The 15,689-nt window shown below is 54.6% G+C and overlaps 3 protein-coding genes across 4 annotated transcripts in view; 2 read left to right on the plus strand and 1 right to left on the minus strand.

The window, feature by feature from the left end:
• The first annotated feature begins 326 nt into the window (after positions 1-326).
• C1QBP (complement C1q binding protein) lies at positions 327-7,998 on the plus strand. The gene is made up of 6 exons (XM_062175197.1): positions 327-584; positions 884-1,034; positions 5,583-5,676; positions 7,046-7,141; positions 7,380-7,502; positions 7,621-7,998. The coding sequence occupies exons 1-6, from the start codon at positions 359-361 to the stop codon at positions 7,768-7,770; spliced, it is 840 nt and encodes a 279-aa protein (XP_062031181.1). The 5' UTR covers positions 327-358; the 3' UTR covers positions 7,771-7,998.
• A 62-nt stretch (positions 7,999-8,060) lies between these two features.
• Positions 8,061-14,590, minus strand: RPAIN (RPA interacting protein). 2 transcript variants are annotated; one of them, XM_062175199.1, is made up of 7 exons: positions 14,448-14,590; positions 12,416-12,586; positions 11,468-11,528; positions 10,855-10,966; positions 10,670-10,733; positions 9,188-9,328; positions 8,061-8,208 (listed from the first exon to the last, which is right to left on the minus strand). In XM_062175199.1, exons 1-7 carry the CDS (start codon positions 14,526-14,528, stop codon positions 8,179-8,181), a joined length of 660 nt encoding a protein of 219 aa, XP_062031183.1. In that variant the 5' UTR covers positions 14,529-14,590; the 3' UTR covers positions 8,061-8,178. The 2 variants fall into 2 exon arrangements, with proteins under 2 accessions (XP_062031183.1, XP_062031182.1); XM_062175198.1 differs by lacking the exon at positions 8,061-8,208 and having other exon boundaries at positions 9,235-10,733.
• Positions 14,591-14,644: 54 nt separating this feature from the next.
• NUP88 (nucleoporin 88) overlaps positions 14,645-15,689 on the plus strand; it is a 34,647-nt gene continuing 33,602 nt past the window's right edge. The window contains exons 1-2 of the mRNA XM_062175192.1: positions 14,645-14,730; positions 14,987-15,398. Coding sequence (XP_062031176.1) covers positions 15,105-15,398 — 294 coding nt within the window. The 5' untranslated portion in view covers positions 14,645-14,730; positions 14,987-15,104. The remainder of the gene's footprint in view (positions 14,731-14,986; positions 15,399-15,689) is intronic.

Consider the following 15,689-nt stretch of genomic DNA (forward strand, 5'->3'; position numbering starts at 1 on the left):
GCCAGGGCTTGATGCACACGAGAGAGCAGAGAAGGCCTGCGAGAGGTGTGCTGGCGTCGAGTGTGCAAGACGTGTGCAAGCCTGGCGCGCTCTGAGAATTAACCACGAAGCTCTGCGCTCCAGACCCCAACCCACTCCCTGGGCGGTTCAGGAATCCGGACTCGAGGCCTCCCCGGCGGCTGCACCGGCGGTCCCCGGCAGAGGGCGCCATCCGGCCCCGCGGTGCCTTCGGTCGTCAGAGCGCCGGCGGCGGGGAGGCGCTTCCGGGCGAGGGCGGGCTTCCGGCGGCGGGAGGTCACTTGAGCGCTCTGGCCCGGGTCGTCCTTCGTCGCCGCACGTGTTTGCCGCCGTCTGCGCGATGCTACCGCTGCTTCGCTGCGTGCCCCGCGCCCTGGGCCCCGCCGTCGCCGGCCTCCGCGCCGCGGCCCCGGCCCCGCCGCTCCGGCCGCTGCTGCTGCCCGCGCCCCGGCCTTGCGCCCGGCCGTTCGGGCTGCTCAGCGTGCGCGCGGGCTCGGTGCGGCGGCCCGGCCTCCTGCGGGCTCGCGAGCCCTGCTCCTGCGGCTGCGGCGCGCTGCACACGGAGGGTGAGGGGCTCGCGCGTGGCGTGGGGGGGACCTGATTCCCGAGCGCGGCTGACAGCACCGCTCCCCGGCTCCCCCGGCCCCGGGTGCAGCTTGGGGGTGGGGTGCGGCGGCGCTCCCGTGGCGCTCGTGCCGGGATTGGCTCCTCCGGACGAGCGGATGCAGCTGCCGGCTTCCAGGCCGGACAGCGTTGGGGAGGCGAGGAGGAGGCCGGGCAGAGGGCTGCGGTCCCCGGGCCTCCGAGTCCCAGGGTCCCTGTCGGGTGCTTGGCGCTCGTTGACGTCTCCCCGATTCCTCCCCAGGAGATAAAGCCTTTGTGGACTTCCTTACCGACGAGATTAAGGAGGAGAAGAAAATCCAGAAGCATAAAGCCCTTCCCAAGATGTCTGGAGGCTGGGAGCTGGAGGTGAACGGCACAGAGGCTAAACTCGTGCGCAGAGTGGCCGGGGAGAAGTAAGTGTGCACGGCGCGTCCCGGGGTGCGCGGCGTGGGGCGGCCTCTGGCTCGGGACCCTAAGCTCGCAGGTGACAAAGTCACATGTCAGCCACCCCGTGTGACTCAAAGCGGGACCCTTCCGCAGCCGCCTTGTCCCTTCTTCCCCCTCCGGCCCCTTGAAACCGCCAAGCTGCCTTCTCTGGATTTGCCTGTGTGGGACATTTGGTGTGAGTGGGAGTCATGCAATATGTGGCCATTTGTGTCTACCTTTTTTTTTTTCCCCCTAAGATTGATTTATTGGCTTGAAAGGTAGAGTTAGAGAGAGATGTCTTCCATCCACCCCAACAGCTAGAGCTGGGCCAATGGAGCCAGGAGCCAGGCACCAGGCACTTTTTCAAATGTCCTCCCACGTGGGTACAGGGGTCCAAGCACTTGGGCCATCCTTTTTATTATTTTTTTTAAGATCTATTTTTTGTTTATTTGAGAGGCAGAGAGAAAGTTACAGAGAGAGGCGTCTGAGCAGGGAGCTGGATCCAAAGCAGAGCAGCCTGTGGGTGCGAGCGTTGTAGGCAGCAGCTTAGCCAGCTGTGCCACAACACTGTCACCACCACCACCACCCCGTTGTTTTTGATGTTTATTTGCGCTAGTAATAGCATGTATCAGTAGTTACCTTTTTTAATGACAACATAATATTTCATTATGTGGATATGCTGGATTTTATTTATGTAAGGAAATGGGAGACAGACCAGAGGAGACAAGATTTTGGTCGACAGCCAAAATTAAGAAGAAAAATGGGAGCCAGAGCTGTGAAGTAGCACGCTAAGCTGCCACCTGCAGTGCCAGCATCCCATATGGGTGCCGGTTCAAGTCCTGGCTGCTCCACTTCTGACCCAGCGTCCTGTTACTGCTCCTGGGAAAACAGCGCAAAATGGCTCAAGTGCTTGGGTCCCTGCACCCACATGGGAGGCCTGGAAGAAGTTCCTGGTTTCCATCTGGCTCTGATCTGGCCATTGTAGCCATTTGGGGAGTGAACCAGCAGATGGAAGATCTTCTCTCTCTCTGTCTTTCAAATACAATAAATAAATAAATAAATAAATAAATAAATAAAGCAAAAAAAAAAGACAAGTGAATTTGCAAAGATGGCCAACCACTGGCATGCGCACAGACTGAACATGTGGCCGAGAGCAGGAATTAAGTAGCATAGGCCTGATAAGGGCCATGAGGTGCAGTGGAGCTGAGCTGGCTTTTCTAGGGAATGCAGAATGCAGAGGGTAGGGTGGGTAACAGTACAGGGCGGAGGCCTGAGCTGGTCTCTTGAGGGAAGGTAAAGGGTCCCTCAGGCAAAGAGCCAAGATGCCTGAGGCTCATGTCCTTGTTCTATCAGTTATCCATTCATATGTTGGCTGGCATTTGATAGGGTTCTACTTTGTGATCCTGGTTTTTTATTTATTGATTTATTTTATTTATTTGACAGTTATAGACAGTGAGAGAGACAGAGAAGGTCTTCCTTCTGTTGGTTCACCCCCCAAATGGCTGCTACGGCTGGCACTGCGCCAATCCAAAGCCAGGAGCTTCTTCCCGGTCTCCCATGTAGGTGCAGGGCCCAAGCACTTGGGCCATCCTCCACTGCCCTCCCGGGCAATAGCAGAGAGCTGGGCTGGACTGGAAGAGGAGCAACTAGGACTAGAACCCTGCGCCCATTTGGGATGCTGGCACCGCAGGTTGAGGATTAGCCAAGTGAGCCACGGCGCCGTCCCCTCCCCCCTCTAATTTTTACTTCTTTATAGTCTTTTTTTTTTTTTTTTTTTTTTAAGGCAGACAGGGAGAGGTTCTATATGCTGGTTTGCTTTCCAAATGCCCCCAACTGCCAGAGCTGAGCCTGGCCAAAACCAAGAACCAGGAGCTTCTTCTGGTCTCCCACATGCCGGTGGTGGAGGGCACGTATTTGGCCACCTGCCATTGCCTTCCCAGGCGCATTAGCAGGGAGCTGGATCTGAAATAGAGCCAGGACTCTCGCCAGACATTCCTATTCCATGCGTAATAGGCATTGCCAGCGTGTTGACTACGTGTTAGACCCCCACTGCTGTCTTTCTCAGTGAATGTAGGGCCTCATCTTGCTTTGATTCCTCTGATAATTTTTTTTTTTTTTTTTTTTTTTTTTTTTAATTTTTGACAGGCAGAGTGGACAGTGAGAGAGAGACAGAGAGAAAGGTCTTCCTTTTGCCGTTGGTTCACCCTCCAATGGCGCGCTGCGGCCGGCTCATCTCGCTGATCCGAAGGCAGGAGCCAGGTGCTTCTCCTGGTCTCCCATGGGGTGCAGGGCCCAAGCACTTGGGCCATCCTCCTCTGCACTCCCGGGCCACAGCAGGGAGCTGGCCTGGAAGAGGGGCAACCGGGACAGAATCCGGCACCCCGACCGGGACTAGAACCCGGTGTGCCGGCGCCGCTAGGCGGAGGATTAGCCTGTTGAGCCATGGCGCCGGCCACCTGTGATAACTTTTGATATTGAACATTTTTTTCATGTTTTCATCGTATATTTTTACGTTTTGCTGTCGTTTTGAGAGACAGATAGCTCCCATGTGCTACTTCACTCCCTAAATACTGCAATGGCCAGGTCTAGGCTAGGCGGAAGCTGGGAGCTGAATCCAGGTTACCAGGTTATTACCTTGAAGGTGGGCTTTAGATATTCTGGGTGCAGTTCCCCCTATCAGACACAGGATGTGCAAGTGTTTTCTCCCATCCTTGGGTGTTTTTTCCTTTCCCTGTTATTGGTATTGACATACACTTTTTTTAATTATTGTTTGACTACACCAAGTGAACTATTTTTTTAAGATTTATTTATTTATTTGAAAGAGTTATGCAGAGAGAGAGAGGTCTTCCATCCGGTGGTTCACTCCCCAATTGGCCGCAACGACCAGAGCTGTGCCGATCCGAAACGAGGAGTCAGGGACTTCTTCCAGTTCTCCCACGTGGGTGCAGGGGCCCAAGGACTTAGGCCATCTTCTACTGCTTTCCCAGGCCATAGCAGAGAGCCAGGTAGGGAGTGGAGCAGCCGGGTCTCGAACTGGCGCCCATATGGGATGCCTGCCCTGCAAGCCAGGGCATTAACCCGCTGTGCCACAGTGCAGGCCCCGACATACACTTCTAATTTTTTCTTTTTGTCATTTGTGCTTTTTTGACATCACATTACATTTGACAAACTGTTGCTTAACCAAAGTTTCTAGGTATTTATTCACATTTGACAAACTTGTTGCGTAACCAAAGTTTCTAGATATTGATGCCCGCATTTACTTCTAAGAGGAGTTTGGCTCTTTAGGCCCGTGATCGCTTTGAGTCAACTTTTGTATAGAGTGTGAAGTGGAGGGTTCTGGTGCTTTTTGCCCCGTAGTGTGCAGGGGTTTTGCCCATATACATAATGTCAGTTGACGACTCTGAAGCTTTACTTGAATTTTTCCTCCGGTTTTCAAAGCCAGTTTGGGGCCGTTAGAAAGGATACCCTGATGAACAGTGCTGTGTTTCTGTGTCGAGGAACTCAGCTTGGTCAGCGTGGTTGCAGATTCGAGTTTCTGGGGCTGAACCTCAACCTGCCACTGTTCCCATGAGAAAGAGCAGCCCCTTAGCTGAGCCGTGGTGTGCAGGGCGCGCGGTCTGCGTAGCTCAGCCACACCTGGTCTGCCCCACTGTCACAGGGATGGTGACTCAACCTTCGGAACATGGAATGTCACGAGGATTCTTGCACCTACGGTTGTCATTTGTTGGTGTTGCAGCCCGTGGGATGAGTCTACAGTGAGCGCACTGTCCTTTGCCTGGCCTTGTCTTCCAGGGCGCGGGCCTGCTCTGAGTCCTCAGGTGTATCCCCCCAGTGTGCCTTCCCTCCTCCCAGGGGCAGATTTTGTCATGGAGAAAGCCGGGTTTTTTTAAGACTTGTTTATTTGAAAGGTAGAGTTGTAACTCCGGTTTACTCCCAGATGGCTGAGGATGGGCCAGGCTGAAGCCAAGAGCTTCATTCAGGTCTCCCTCATGAGGGGCAAGGGCCCAAACACTTGAGTCATCTTCCACTGCTTTTCCCAGGCCGTTAGCAGGGAGCTGGATCGGAAGTAGCGAGCTACTCCACGAACCAGTGCCCATACTGAATGCTGGCATCATAGGCAACGCCCTATCCCGTTTTGCCACACCACCAGCCCCGAGAAAAGCTCTTAGAGGGGCTTCTGTTCCATCCTCCCAGCTTCTCATCCGCTCGCTTTCACCACATCCCACCCACCCACCCGGGTGGGCAGTGTCTGCTGGCGGTGGGTAACCAGCAGACGCTAGCCTGATGGGAGGAGCTGGTGGATGGCGTCGTCACTTGGACCTCTGTGCATGGGGGGTGTGCTGGAGACCTGCTCCCTCTTAGGGCTGGATGTGGGTGCCCAGCCTTCTGTCCACTTCTGCAAGTGCAGACTGGCAGCTGGTGAAGGGGAAACATCGTTTCTATCAGATTGTTTCTATGTAGCAGCCTCCATACTTAACTGCTAAGCTACTCCACTACAACTGGACCTTGTCTGTTGCTTTCTTTTGCCTTTGTAGGATTACTGTCACTTTCAACATTAACAATAGCATCCCACCAACCTTTGATGGTGAGGAGGAGTCCTCACAAGGACAGAAGGCTGAGGAGCAGGAGGTAAGCTCATAATATTGTGCCCGGTCTGTGCCTCAGCTCCCCCTAGGGGTCTAGAGAAACACCAGGTTTTCTTGTTTTTGTTTTCAAAGATTTATTTGAAAGGCAGACTGACGGGGACAAAGATCTTCCATCCCCTGGTTCACTCCCCAGATGGCTACAGCAGTCAGGGCTGGGCCAGGCTCAAGCCAGAAAGTCCATCCAGGACGTCACCCATGTCCCAGGCCCATTAGCAGGTAGCTGGACCGGAAGTGGAGGAGCTAAGATCCTATGGAAAGGAAGCAGAACTGAACCCTTCCCATGATGGGGAGATGTGTGCTATCAGCAGTTACCATTTGTTTTTGTTTTTTTTTTTCCCCCCTGGGGGAGGAATGTTCCTAACGTCAGAAGCTGGTGGAAAGCACCAGTCACCTGGCCAGAGTAGGAAAGCCAGGGGCATCAGAGATGTCATCACTTGGCCAGGTGTGATCTTTCCTTGGCTTGCTGGCCGTATCAGTGGGGTCTGGGGGTGTCTGGTTTTCTGACATTTTAGGAAGTGGTATACTCAGCCGGGAAGCCCACCAGTATGAAGGCCAGAGGGTCTCTGACCTTCTGACCAAGTTGTCCTTGCGCCTGCAAGGAGAGCACAGCTCCCTGAGCGCTTCCATCTCAGCTGCCTGAACTGGCACCTCCCTGACTGGGCTTGGTCTGCTCCAGTCACTGTGAGGGCCGGACGCGCCAGCCTCTGATCCTGGTCTGTAACAGACTTCTGAAACAGCCAAGCCGGAAAGAGATCTTGGCTCTGTAGCTGACTTTGCAGTGTGTGGGTGCAGAAATGGGTTCAGGAAGGAGAGAGAGAGATCTGAGTCTCAGTTGAGTGCATAGAGCTGGGGCTGGAATGCAGGTTTAAAATGAGTGTACAGCCGGCGCCGCGGCTCACTAGGCTAATCCTCCGCTTTGCGGCGCCGGCACACCGGATTCTAGTCCCAGTCGGGGCGCCGGATTCTGTCCCGGTTGCCCCTCTTCCAGGCCAGCTCTCTGCTGTGGCCCGGGAAGGCAGTGGAGGATGGCCCAAGTGCTTGGGCCCTGCACCCCATGGGAGACCAGGATAAGTACCTGGCTCCTGCCATCGGATCAGCGCTGTGCACTGGCCGCAGCACGCCTACCGCGGCGGCCATTGGAGGGTGAACCAACAGCAAAAGGAAGACTTTTCTCTCTGTCTCTCTCTCACTGTCCACTCTGCCTGTCAAAAAAATAAAAAATGAGTGTCCAAAGGGCTAAATATTATCCTAACAGTGGTGGCCATCAGATGCTCAGAAGCGTTGGAGGCCTCTGGCCTGGGCTTTGACCCCTTCCTACAGTGGCACACGCAGACTTGTTCTTGTTTCCTCAGCCTGAATTGACATCAACTCCGAATTTCGTGGTTGAAGTTATAAAGAATGATGGCAAGAAGGCCCTCGTGCTGGACTGTCACTACCCGGAGGATGAGGTGGGTAGAATGGAGTGTGGGCCCTTGACACCCAGGGAGATGAGGGGTGCCTCCTGGGACTAGCAGACACCTGTGGGAGACTGTGGCTTAGTAGACCACCAAAGCACAGGAGACAGGTGGCGTGTGGAAGTCAGCTCAGGTTAAACCTGGGGTTTCACACTAAAAATGCTCCCTTTTCCGTGCACCTGTCTGGCTTGTCCTGAAAACCCGTGTTTCCTGGAATACTGTTCCTTCCCAGGTCGGACAAGAGGAGGAGGCTGAGAGTGACATTTTCTCCATCAGGGAAGTTAGCTTTCAGGCTTCCGGCGAGTCTGAGTGGAAGGACACCAATTACACACTCAACACAGACTCCCTGGACTGGGTGAGTGACAGGGTGCGGGTGCTCTTGGGCCTTGCAGGGGAGTGTCCTGCCTTGTTCAAGGAGAGAAAGCAGCATTGTCATCAGTGGGCGTTACAAAGTGTAACACAGTTTTCCACAGGCCTTGTATGACCACCTGATGGATTTCCTGGCGGATCGAGGGGTGGACAACACTTTCGCAGACGAGCTGGTGGAGCTCAGCACCGCGCTAGAGCACCAGGAGTACATAACCTTCCTTGAGGACCTCAAAAGTTTTGTCAAGAGCCAGTAGAGTAGGGACAGCGAGACTTGTCTGGCAGGCTGTGGCCAGTGAACAGAACCTGCTCTGACCCCCAGACACCCGTGCGTTGCGACGGTTACCATCCCAATATCATGGAAAATAGCAAATTTAAATTATTACTGTTGCACTCTCATTTTTTTTCTGTACAAACTTATTACTTCTAGATTTTTATATAACATACAATGATGGACAATAAATTTGGTTTTATCTCCTCCAAGGTACTTCGTTTTTTCTGTTCCTTGACTTTCAACCTAGACCACGAAACAGCAAGAGCAGAGGTGTTTGAAAAGTTTTAATATAAAATAAATTATAAGTTAAAGGTTGCTATGTACAAGGCCCCTGTCGGAGAGGGAGGGAGTTGTGGTCGGCCCAGGAGAATGGTGCGAGTGCAGGCCAGCTCTAGACGATCACAGCCCAGGTGTCACAGGCCTGGAGTGAAAAGGACACATCTGTTAGGAAAGTTACCCACATCTGTGGTCAGAAGCTGCAACCAGTAAGGACAATGAGGCAACAATTAGAATGTCTACACCCTGGATGGTGCTGGTCAGCCTCAGCTACAAGTGGGAATGAGTTCAGAGCGACTGCTCCTCAAAGGGGCTGCTGGTGGACCCCTCTCAGGCTTGCTGGAATGTCTACCTTTGTTTATCCCTGGGAGCCTGGTGAAGCACTACTGTGCTTCCTCCTGTTTCTCACCTCCCCTCCAAAACGCCCAACAGTGGGCTCGCCCATCCTGGAACCAGCTCTCCCTATGAAATCCATACCTCAAGTTTTCATAATACACGTTTCCCATGAACTTTCTGAAGACCCCTCGTGCACAGATTTTAGACATTTTTGTGCCAGAATAAAAATCTTTTACTTCCATATCCCATGACCTTTCTGATCACCTTAATGTATGTGTGTGTGTATATGTATATATCACTTATAAGAAATAATGGTTCCTGTAGCAAGCTTAAGGCGTCTAAGACAGGTGGCTCCAGTACCTCCTTGTGTAGTCCTGTCCCTCACACCTGAGTTGCCAGACACTAATCCTTGGACTCCTGAAGACTTGCTGAAAGGCGGCCCTGCTGTGCGTCCTGTCCCGTACCCACCTGCAGAAGTGTCAGGGTGCCCCACTGGGTCTTAGGACTACGAGCTGACTACACAAGCACAGTGCAGCTGGGCTCCCTGACCACGCTCCCACCCCCTCCACGCTCCTGCCCAGCTCCTAGGCTGCCTCTTCCCCTTCACACAACAACTGGCCTCCAGCTGAAATGACTTGTGGCCTTCGCCATTCTACGCAAGCAAATCCCTCCAAGGAAAAAAAAAAAAGCTGCATTAAACAATGACCTGTTTGGGAGCCGTTATTCTTACTGAAGTGGGAAGACAACACTGAGCTGCTCGTAACCACTGGGTCCCAGGAGAGACTTACCAGACAGCTCATGAGAAGACTGGGCTTCTCCTCTGTGCCACCGGTGACCGAAAATTCAGGGGTGTGGGGACAGTGGGTACTGTGCTCATTCACGCTGTCCTCTAAAGACGCTCGAAGCATCTGCTCCGTCAGCTCTGGAGACTAAAATCAAAAAGCAACCACAACCGCGTCTTAGTTACTTGACAGCTGACCGGCTGAAAATCCTGATTTCTCTTGCTAACCAGGGTAGCACTGGCTCCCCGGGATGGCTTCCTCCCCCACAGTTAAGAGATTTGCTTGGCCTCATGGCTGCTGGGAGGATCTGAACCAGTGTCCACTCACCGCCTCTCCAGATTGCCCAGGGCACCCCCATTCCTGAGCTTTCAGAGCTAGGAGGACAGGTCCCGGCCTCGGCCTCTGCCCCTACTGGCCCAGTGTATCCTTGCCGAAGACTGGCAGCATTTGCTCCCAGAGAGCTGCTCACTGAACCTGCCACTGCAACTCTGATGTCAACCAGTAATACAGGGGGGTGGAAATCAAGTTTCATTTTTGTAAGAAGCAGCAAGTTCAGGAAGCACTCCAAAAGGGAAGTTACTTTTGAAAAAGTTGGGTGGACATTTGGTGCACTGGTTAAGATGCACCCATCCCATATTGGAGCGCCTGGTTCGGATCTGCTCCCACTCCGGCTCCCTGCTAATTCACACTCCAAGAGGCAGCAGATGGTGGGGCAAGTAGTTGGGCTCCGGTTACGCACACGGGAGACCTGAATGTTCCCAGCTCCTGGCTTGGGCTGCTGGGAGTGAACCAGCAAATGGGGCTGGCTCGTGCTCGCTAACCCACTCTCCCTCCCTCTGTATACACACACACATGTTATATACTTCTGCCAATCAAATTTTTTTTAAAAGCTATTGAATTACATAAAAGATGGGAAGAAAGAAAAAATCCTACAGTTGTACAACTAGTTGCTTTATCCATTGCTAACAAACAAGAGTTTTCTATGTAGAAACAATGACTCAGCTCCCCAGCACAGCCCCACTTAAAGACTGGCAAATAAAGAGGTGTCAAATTTACCATGGTATGTTTCATTTTTATAATTTTCCACTGGAACCAACTGCTCAACTCACTGCCTATTTGCAGTCCCCATGTCAGGAAAGAGACCACCTCCCCTATTTTTAAAGATCACCAAAACTTACATTCTGAATGGAAGTGTGCCTTCACACAGGAAAGTTTAATGAAAGGTCACGTACGGGCATTTCCAGTTCTAAACTGGGGTCTCTCTTAAGCAGTGCCGGCTCTCTAGGGGAGGAGCCCGTGGAGATCTGTGACGTTTGCCAGTGTACACACCCTATGTACTCTCACCACATTCACCACATGTGTGTTGGACTGCCACCGTGACATCCCTGAACACTGAGCTGGGAAGAGATGTGCACAGTGGGCTCCAGCCCATCGCTGGGGGCTCTCCAGGAAGCAGATCCGTGTGGGAACTTGGGGCAGAACACTTACGTGAGATGGGATGGACAGGCCACAATGGCACGCGACCACACTGCCCGTTATTCTCAGGTTGTACCTAGAAGCAGAATGGGGATTCCAGAGCATCGTGGCCACCAGATCTGGCTCCCCAAACCTTTCCAACGCCGGGGAGTGACCGCACTCACCAACAGTGTGGGAAGGGTTTTAAAGACTCTTACTTTGTACACACAGGGCAGATGAGGGGGTTTGCCTCCCACTCAGCCAGCATGACGCTGAGACACTTCTCATCGAACTGCAAGCTCTTCTCGTACTCGCTGATGATGGACAGTTCTGCAAGGCAAAGGCAGCCAGGAGGCTTCACCTGCAGGCAACGCTAAGCTCCGCCTTCCTGCCAATCACAGGTCTGACTGCTCTCTCGGGTGGGCGTCACCTTGGTGGACACTGCCCTCTTCTGTGACCACACACTGTAGCCTGTGAGCCGACAGGTTTACCTGTGACCTATCAGCGCAGAGGCAGGATAGTCAAAGAACCATGGGAAATGGCGTCACAGAAACAATTCTGCTTCCCAAGTCTACCTCCACTGCTTTCTGTTCTAACACGATGCTGTGGGGCAGACACACACAGAAAAGAGCTTCATGGGCCCAGAAGCTCTCAGCACAATGCCCGGAGCCCCTTACTGCTGGGAAACGGCCAAGGCTGCGCAGTAAAAGCAGAGATTCCACACTTGACCGCGAAGGTAAAGGAACGGGAGTCTGGCACTGATCCCGAGGTGCGGGACGGTCAGCAGCAGGGTAACTGCACAGAGGTGGGAAGGACTCCTCGCCGGGTTACCTTCATCGATCAGCTCCTGTTGGATCTCCTCCAGTACAGCCAGGTCCATCGGCAACCCCAACTGCAAGAGTAGGCGGAGCCGTCAGAGGTCCGAGGTCTCCCTCTGCCACCACATCCCGCAATGACTCGGACACGGTGGCGAGCTTGAAGAGCCCCGATTTGGCCCCCAAAGTCAGTCCAGTCGTCCTACAAAGTACGCTGACAATGGGCCGATGTGGTCATGCTGAAAGACGTTATCAGCAAATGGTCAAAATCATGGCACCCGATTTTGGGAAGATAGGATATGGTGGCAGCGAAATGTATGTATGTTCTCCCAAGGCTGAGAACCACAGGGAAGTTCCCAGTCTCGTGCTAATTACAGAGCAAACACCCGGCATCCCGGCATGCTGTGGCTCACAGAAGCCCCTGAACAGCGTACATTATTCTGTGGTGCCTTGGTAGTTTCCCACTTGCTTTCTGAGAGTCTTCATAGCGCTGCCAGCATTATCTTCTCCATTTTAGAAACATGAAAAATGAAGCTCAAGGAGACAGAGCGAAGAGTCAAGAGCAACACCAGGTTTGGAATTCCAGAACTCCCAACTTCCAATCCAGTGGTGCTCTTCCTGATATACCATAAATGGTTCCCTGTCCCCACCCGGCCCCCAACTCTGGCTGAGATCAGAACCAGACTTCTTTTTTACAGAGAGAGACTCCTAGCTGATGCCTACGGAATCAACATTTCCAAGGGCAGAGGCAAGAAGTGCCATTGCCTTGGCACGAGTGCCACAGTGGTCATGCTGCCACGACGCAGAAGGGCTGTGGTATTTAGCGACCAGTGATCTGGCAGAGCCTGGTGCTACAGGTGGAAGAGCCTGGGTTGAAAGCTGCTGTAGTCCTGGCTGGGGGTGTGAAGAACAGTGCTGTTTAGAGGGCTCGTGGAAGCAGACACAAAGAGGACGCAACACAGACCTGTGCCGAGGCCTCGGGGGAGCGCTCCCCTGCCTGCAGAGCGCTCCACTCTTCTTCCATCACCTCCTGCACCAGCAGGGCATTCTGGGCTCGGCCCGGCTCGCCGCCGCCGGCCTGGCGGAACCTGGTCAGAAGCCTGTCTCGGCTGTTTCTCATTCTCTCCAGGCAGCCCTTGGACAAAGCAGCGAGATGGGGGTGGGGGAACAGTTTCATTAAAAACACTCAGATTAGCTGGGAAAACATGGAAGGAAAGGTGTAGACACAGACTTTATTTCTTTTTTTTTTTTTTTTTGACAGGCAGTGTGGACAGTGAGAAAGAGACAGACAGAGAGAAAGGTCATCCTTTGCCGTTAGTTCACCCTCCAATGGCCACCGTGGCCAGCAAGCTGCGGCCGGTGCACCGCGCTGATCCAAAGCCAGGAGCCAGGTGCTTCTCCTGGTCTCCCATGGGGTGCAGGGCCCAAGGACCTGGGCCATCCTCCACTGCACTCCCAGGCCACAGCAGAGAGCTGGACTGGAAGAGGGGCAACCGGGACAGAATCCGGCACCCCAACTGGGACTAGAACCCGGTGTGCTGGCACCGCAGGTGGAGGATTAGCCTAGTGAGCCGCGGCGCCACCCAGACACAGACTTTCAACCACAACCGTAACTAGTGTTACATGTGCATAGTCCCCTCAGGCCTTATCCACACACAGAGAGGGGAATGGTGTGTCCACATTCATTTCTGGTAGCTTTGGGATCCACAAGGAGGGAAGGCCTATACTTCTGGGAATGGAGAGTCCCTACCCATGCCTCTGGGGAAGAAAAGTCCTTGTTAAGGTCCCCGCAGGTGCCTAAAGGTCAACCAATGAGGATCAGACCTGCCTCAACCTTTAACCCCCACGCCCTGTATCTATAAATGAGCCCTCCCAGCCTCTGAGGCGTGACTTCCCCGGGCCCCGCTCTGTTGGGACTGGGGAACCTTGCCCAGGAGCAGAATCCCATTGCCTGGGAAGATCTGTTATGCGCCGGACACCTTGCAATTTCCACATTTCCTGAACGGTTGGGAGCCTAACATCTCAGCATTCACTGTCCCATCATAAGCCATTTCCACATGCTTGCTACTCTAGCCGTGGTTGTGATAGACAGGTGTGGTCAAGACTTTCCTGTGCAACAGGGTCTCCCAGCTCAAGGTGACTCTGTCCCCCAGGGGACACTTGCCAATGCTTGCATTTTTGGTTGCCACAACTCCAGTTGTAGGACTATTGGCATCTCGTGAGTAGAAGCCACAGCAAACAATTATCTCTCTCAAAATGTCAATAGCCAAGTGCTATACAGTCTTTCTAGAATCACACTGTGTTCCTGGAATATACCAACCACTTTATTTATATATTTAATTAAATCGAAGGGCAGAGCTACAGACACAGAGACATCTCCCATCCAATGGTTCATCCCCTCCCCCGCCATGCCCGACACAGCCAGGGCTGGGCCAGGTCCACACCAGGAGGTGCTGCCCAAGGTGGCGCTCCCGGAACCGGCACAGGGATACTGAACGCGGGCGTCCAGGGCAGCGTGCGGCTACTTGAGCGATTCCTGGAGAGGCACACTGTTGCTTTCTAGGAACCAGGCGGGGTTCAGAAGCAGCTAGAACTGAGGCGGGGTAGAATTCTGCTGACACCCAGCACATGCAGCTCTTCCTCTGAGCCTGTTTGCTCCTCTCCAGGACAGAAACACTTCTGTCTCCCGTGGCGCACGCAGACAGGTGCGTGTCTCGGGGGACCCCCCGCGTCCCCCAGCCACACCACACGGTGGCGGCTCGGAAGGTGCGGCTACCACAGCCCGAGCCCGAGAACAAGTTTTCCTGGCACTGAGAGCACCCAGGCCGATCTCACACCAGGGGGCCAAAAACTCCGGGAGCGGGCAAGTCGGAGGTCCAGAGCCAAACCTACGGGCGGGAGCTCAGGGTCGCCTCCAGCGGCACCCGCTTCCCACAGCGGGGCTGGGGCGAAGGCCCGGATGAGGGCAGTGACCACGGCCCAGGGTCCACACTCACTTTTCTGAAAGCCTCTTTCCACGGCGGCGAGCCCACCAGTTTATAAAGCGAGCGGCGTGGAGACCCCGTCGGCCCGGCCATCTCCTCCTCGCGTGAGTCGCCGCCAAGAGCCCCGCCCCTAAGCGCGCGCACAGAATCCTGGGAGTTGAAGTTTCTGGACGCCGGTGGAACTTGGGGCGCAAGGAGTTCTGGGAATTGTTGTACCAGCCGGCCCAACTCGGGGACGAAGGATGGGGCGGTGGGGGCCAACGCCGTGAGGACAACCCAGCCCGGACTGAAAGAGGTAAGTCTTGAAGGAAAGTTCTGAATGCTTGGCAGTATCCATCCAACAATTAGATACGTAGGGCTCTCAGTCTCTTGCGCGGGAGCCAGACGTCCAGCCGCTCCCAAACTTTGTCAACAGGCTCTATACTGTTGACCTCCTCATCCCGCCCTCTCCTGGCTGCGGGGTAAATCCCGGACTGGCCATTGGCTCTCCCTCGGGCTATACCCCCGCCTGATGGGCTGCATCCCCCTTTTGCCCCGCCTCCTCGTGCTAGCCTCGTGCTTCCGGGCTTCCTGCTCGATGATTGGACGAAGCGGCGGACGGCTGGCCACGGATTGGCTGCGCTCCGCGGCGGGCTGAGCAACCCGAGTGAGGCGAGCAGTTGGGCCAAGATGGCGGCAGCCGATGGCGTCGTGGGTGACGGTGAGCCGTGGCAGAGCTGGCTTCCCAACCACGCCGTGTTCCTGCGGCTGCGGGAGGGACTGAAACACCACAGCCCAGCCGAAGCCGAGAAACAGACGTCGTCATCACTGCCCACGTCGCCGCCGCAGGTGCTGACGAGGAACCTGGTCTTCGGCCTCTGTGGAGATCTCTTCCTGTGGGACGGGGAGAGCAGCTCGTTCTTAGTCGTGCGCCTTCGGGGCCTCCGCGGCGGCGGCGAGGAGCCCTCCCTCTCCCAGTACCAGGTAGGACCCCCGGCGCGGGTGTGGGCTGGTTCTCGCGGGAGCCGGCGTCCTCTCGGGGAAACACCGCTTGGAGCGGGGTGGTGAGTGGGGTGCGGCCGAGGGGAGGGCCGGGACGGCTGCGAGAGCGCGGGGCCGGGGCCGCCTTGGGAGCAGGTGCGTCCAGTTTCGTGTCTGCCCTGGGGGAGGAAGCCTCTGTCGGAGTCTTTCCCTCCGCAGAGTTGGAAGGGACTTTGGTTTGTTTTTGCTAAGTTGTCAGCGTGTGACAGTGGACGCTTGCTGCGATTGGAGATT

Source organism: Lepus europaeus, chromosome 18 (assembly GCF_033115175.1).
Source record: "Lepus europaeus isolate LE1 chromosome 18, mLepTim1.pri, whole genome shotgun sequence".
NCBI lineage: Eukaryota > Metazoa > Chordata > Mammalia > Lagomorpha > Leporidae > Lepus > Lepus europaeus.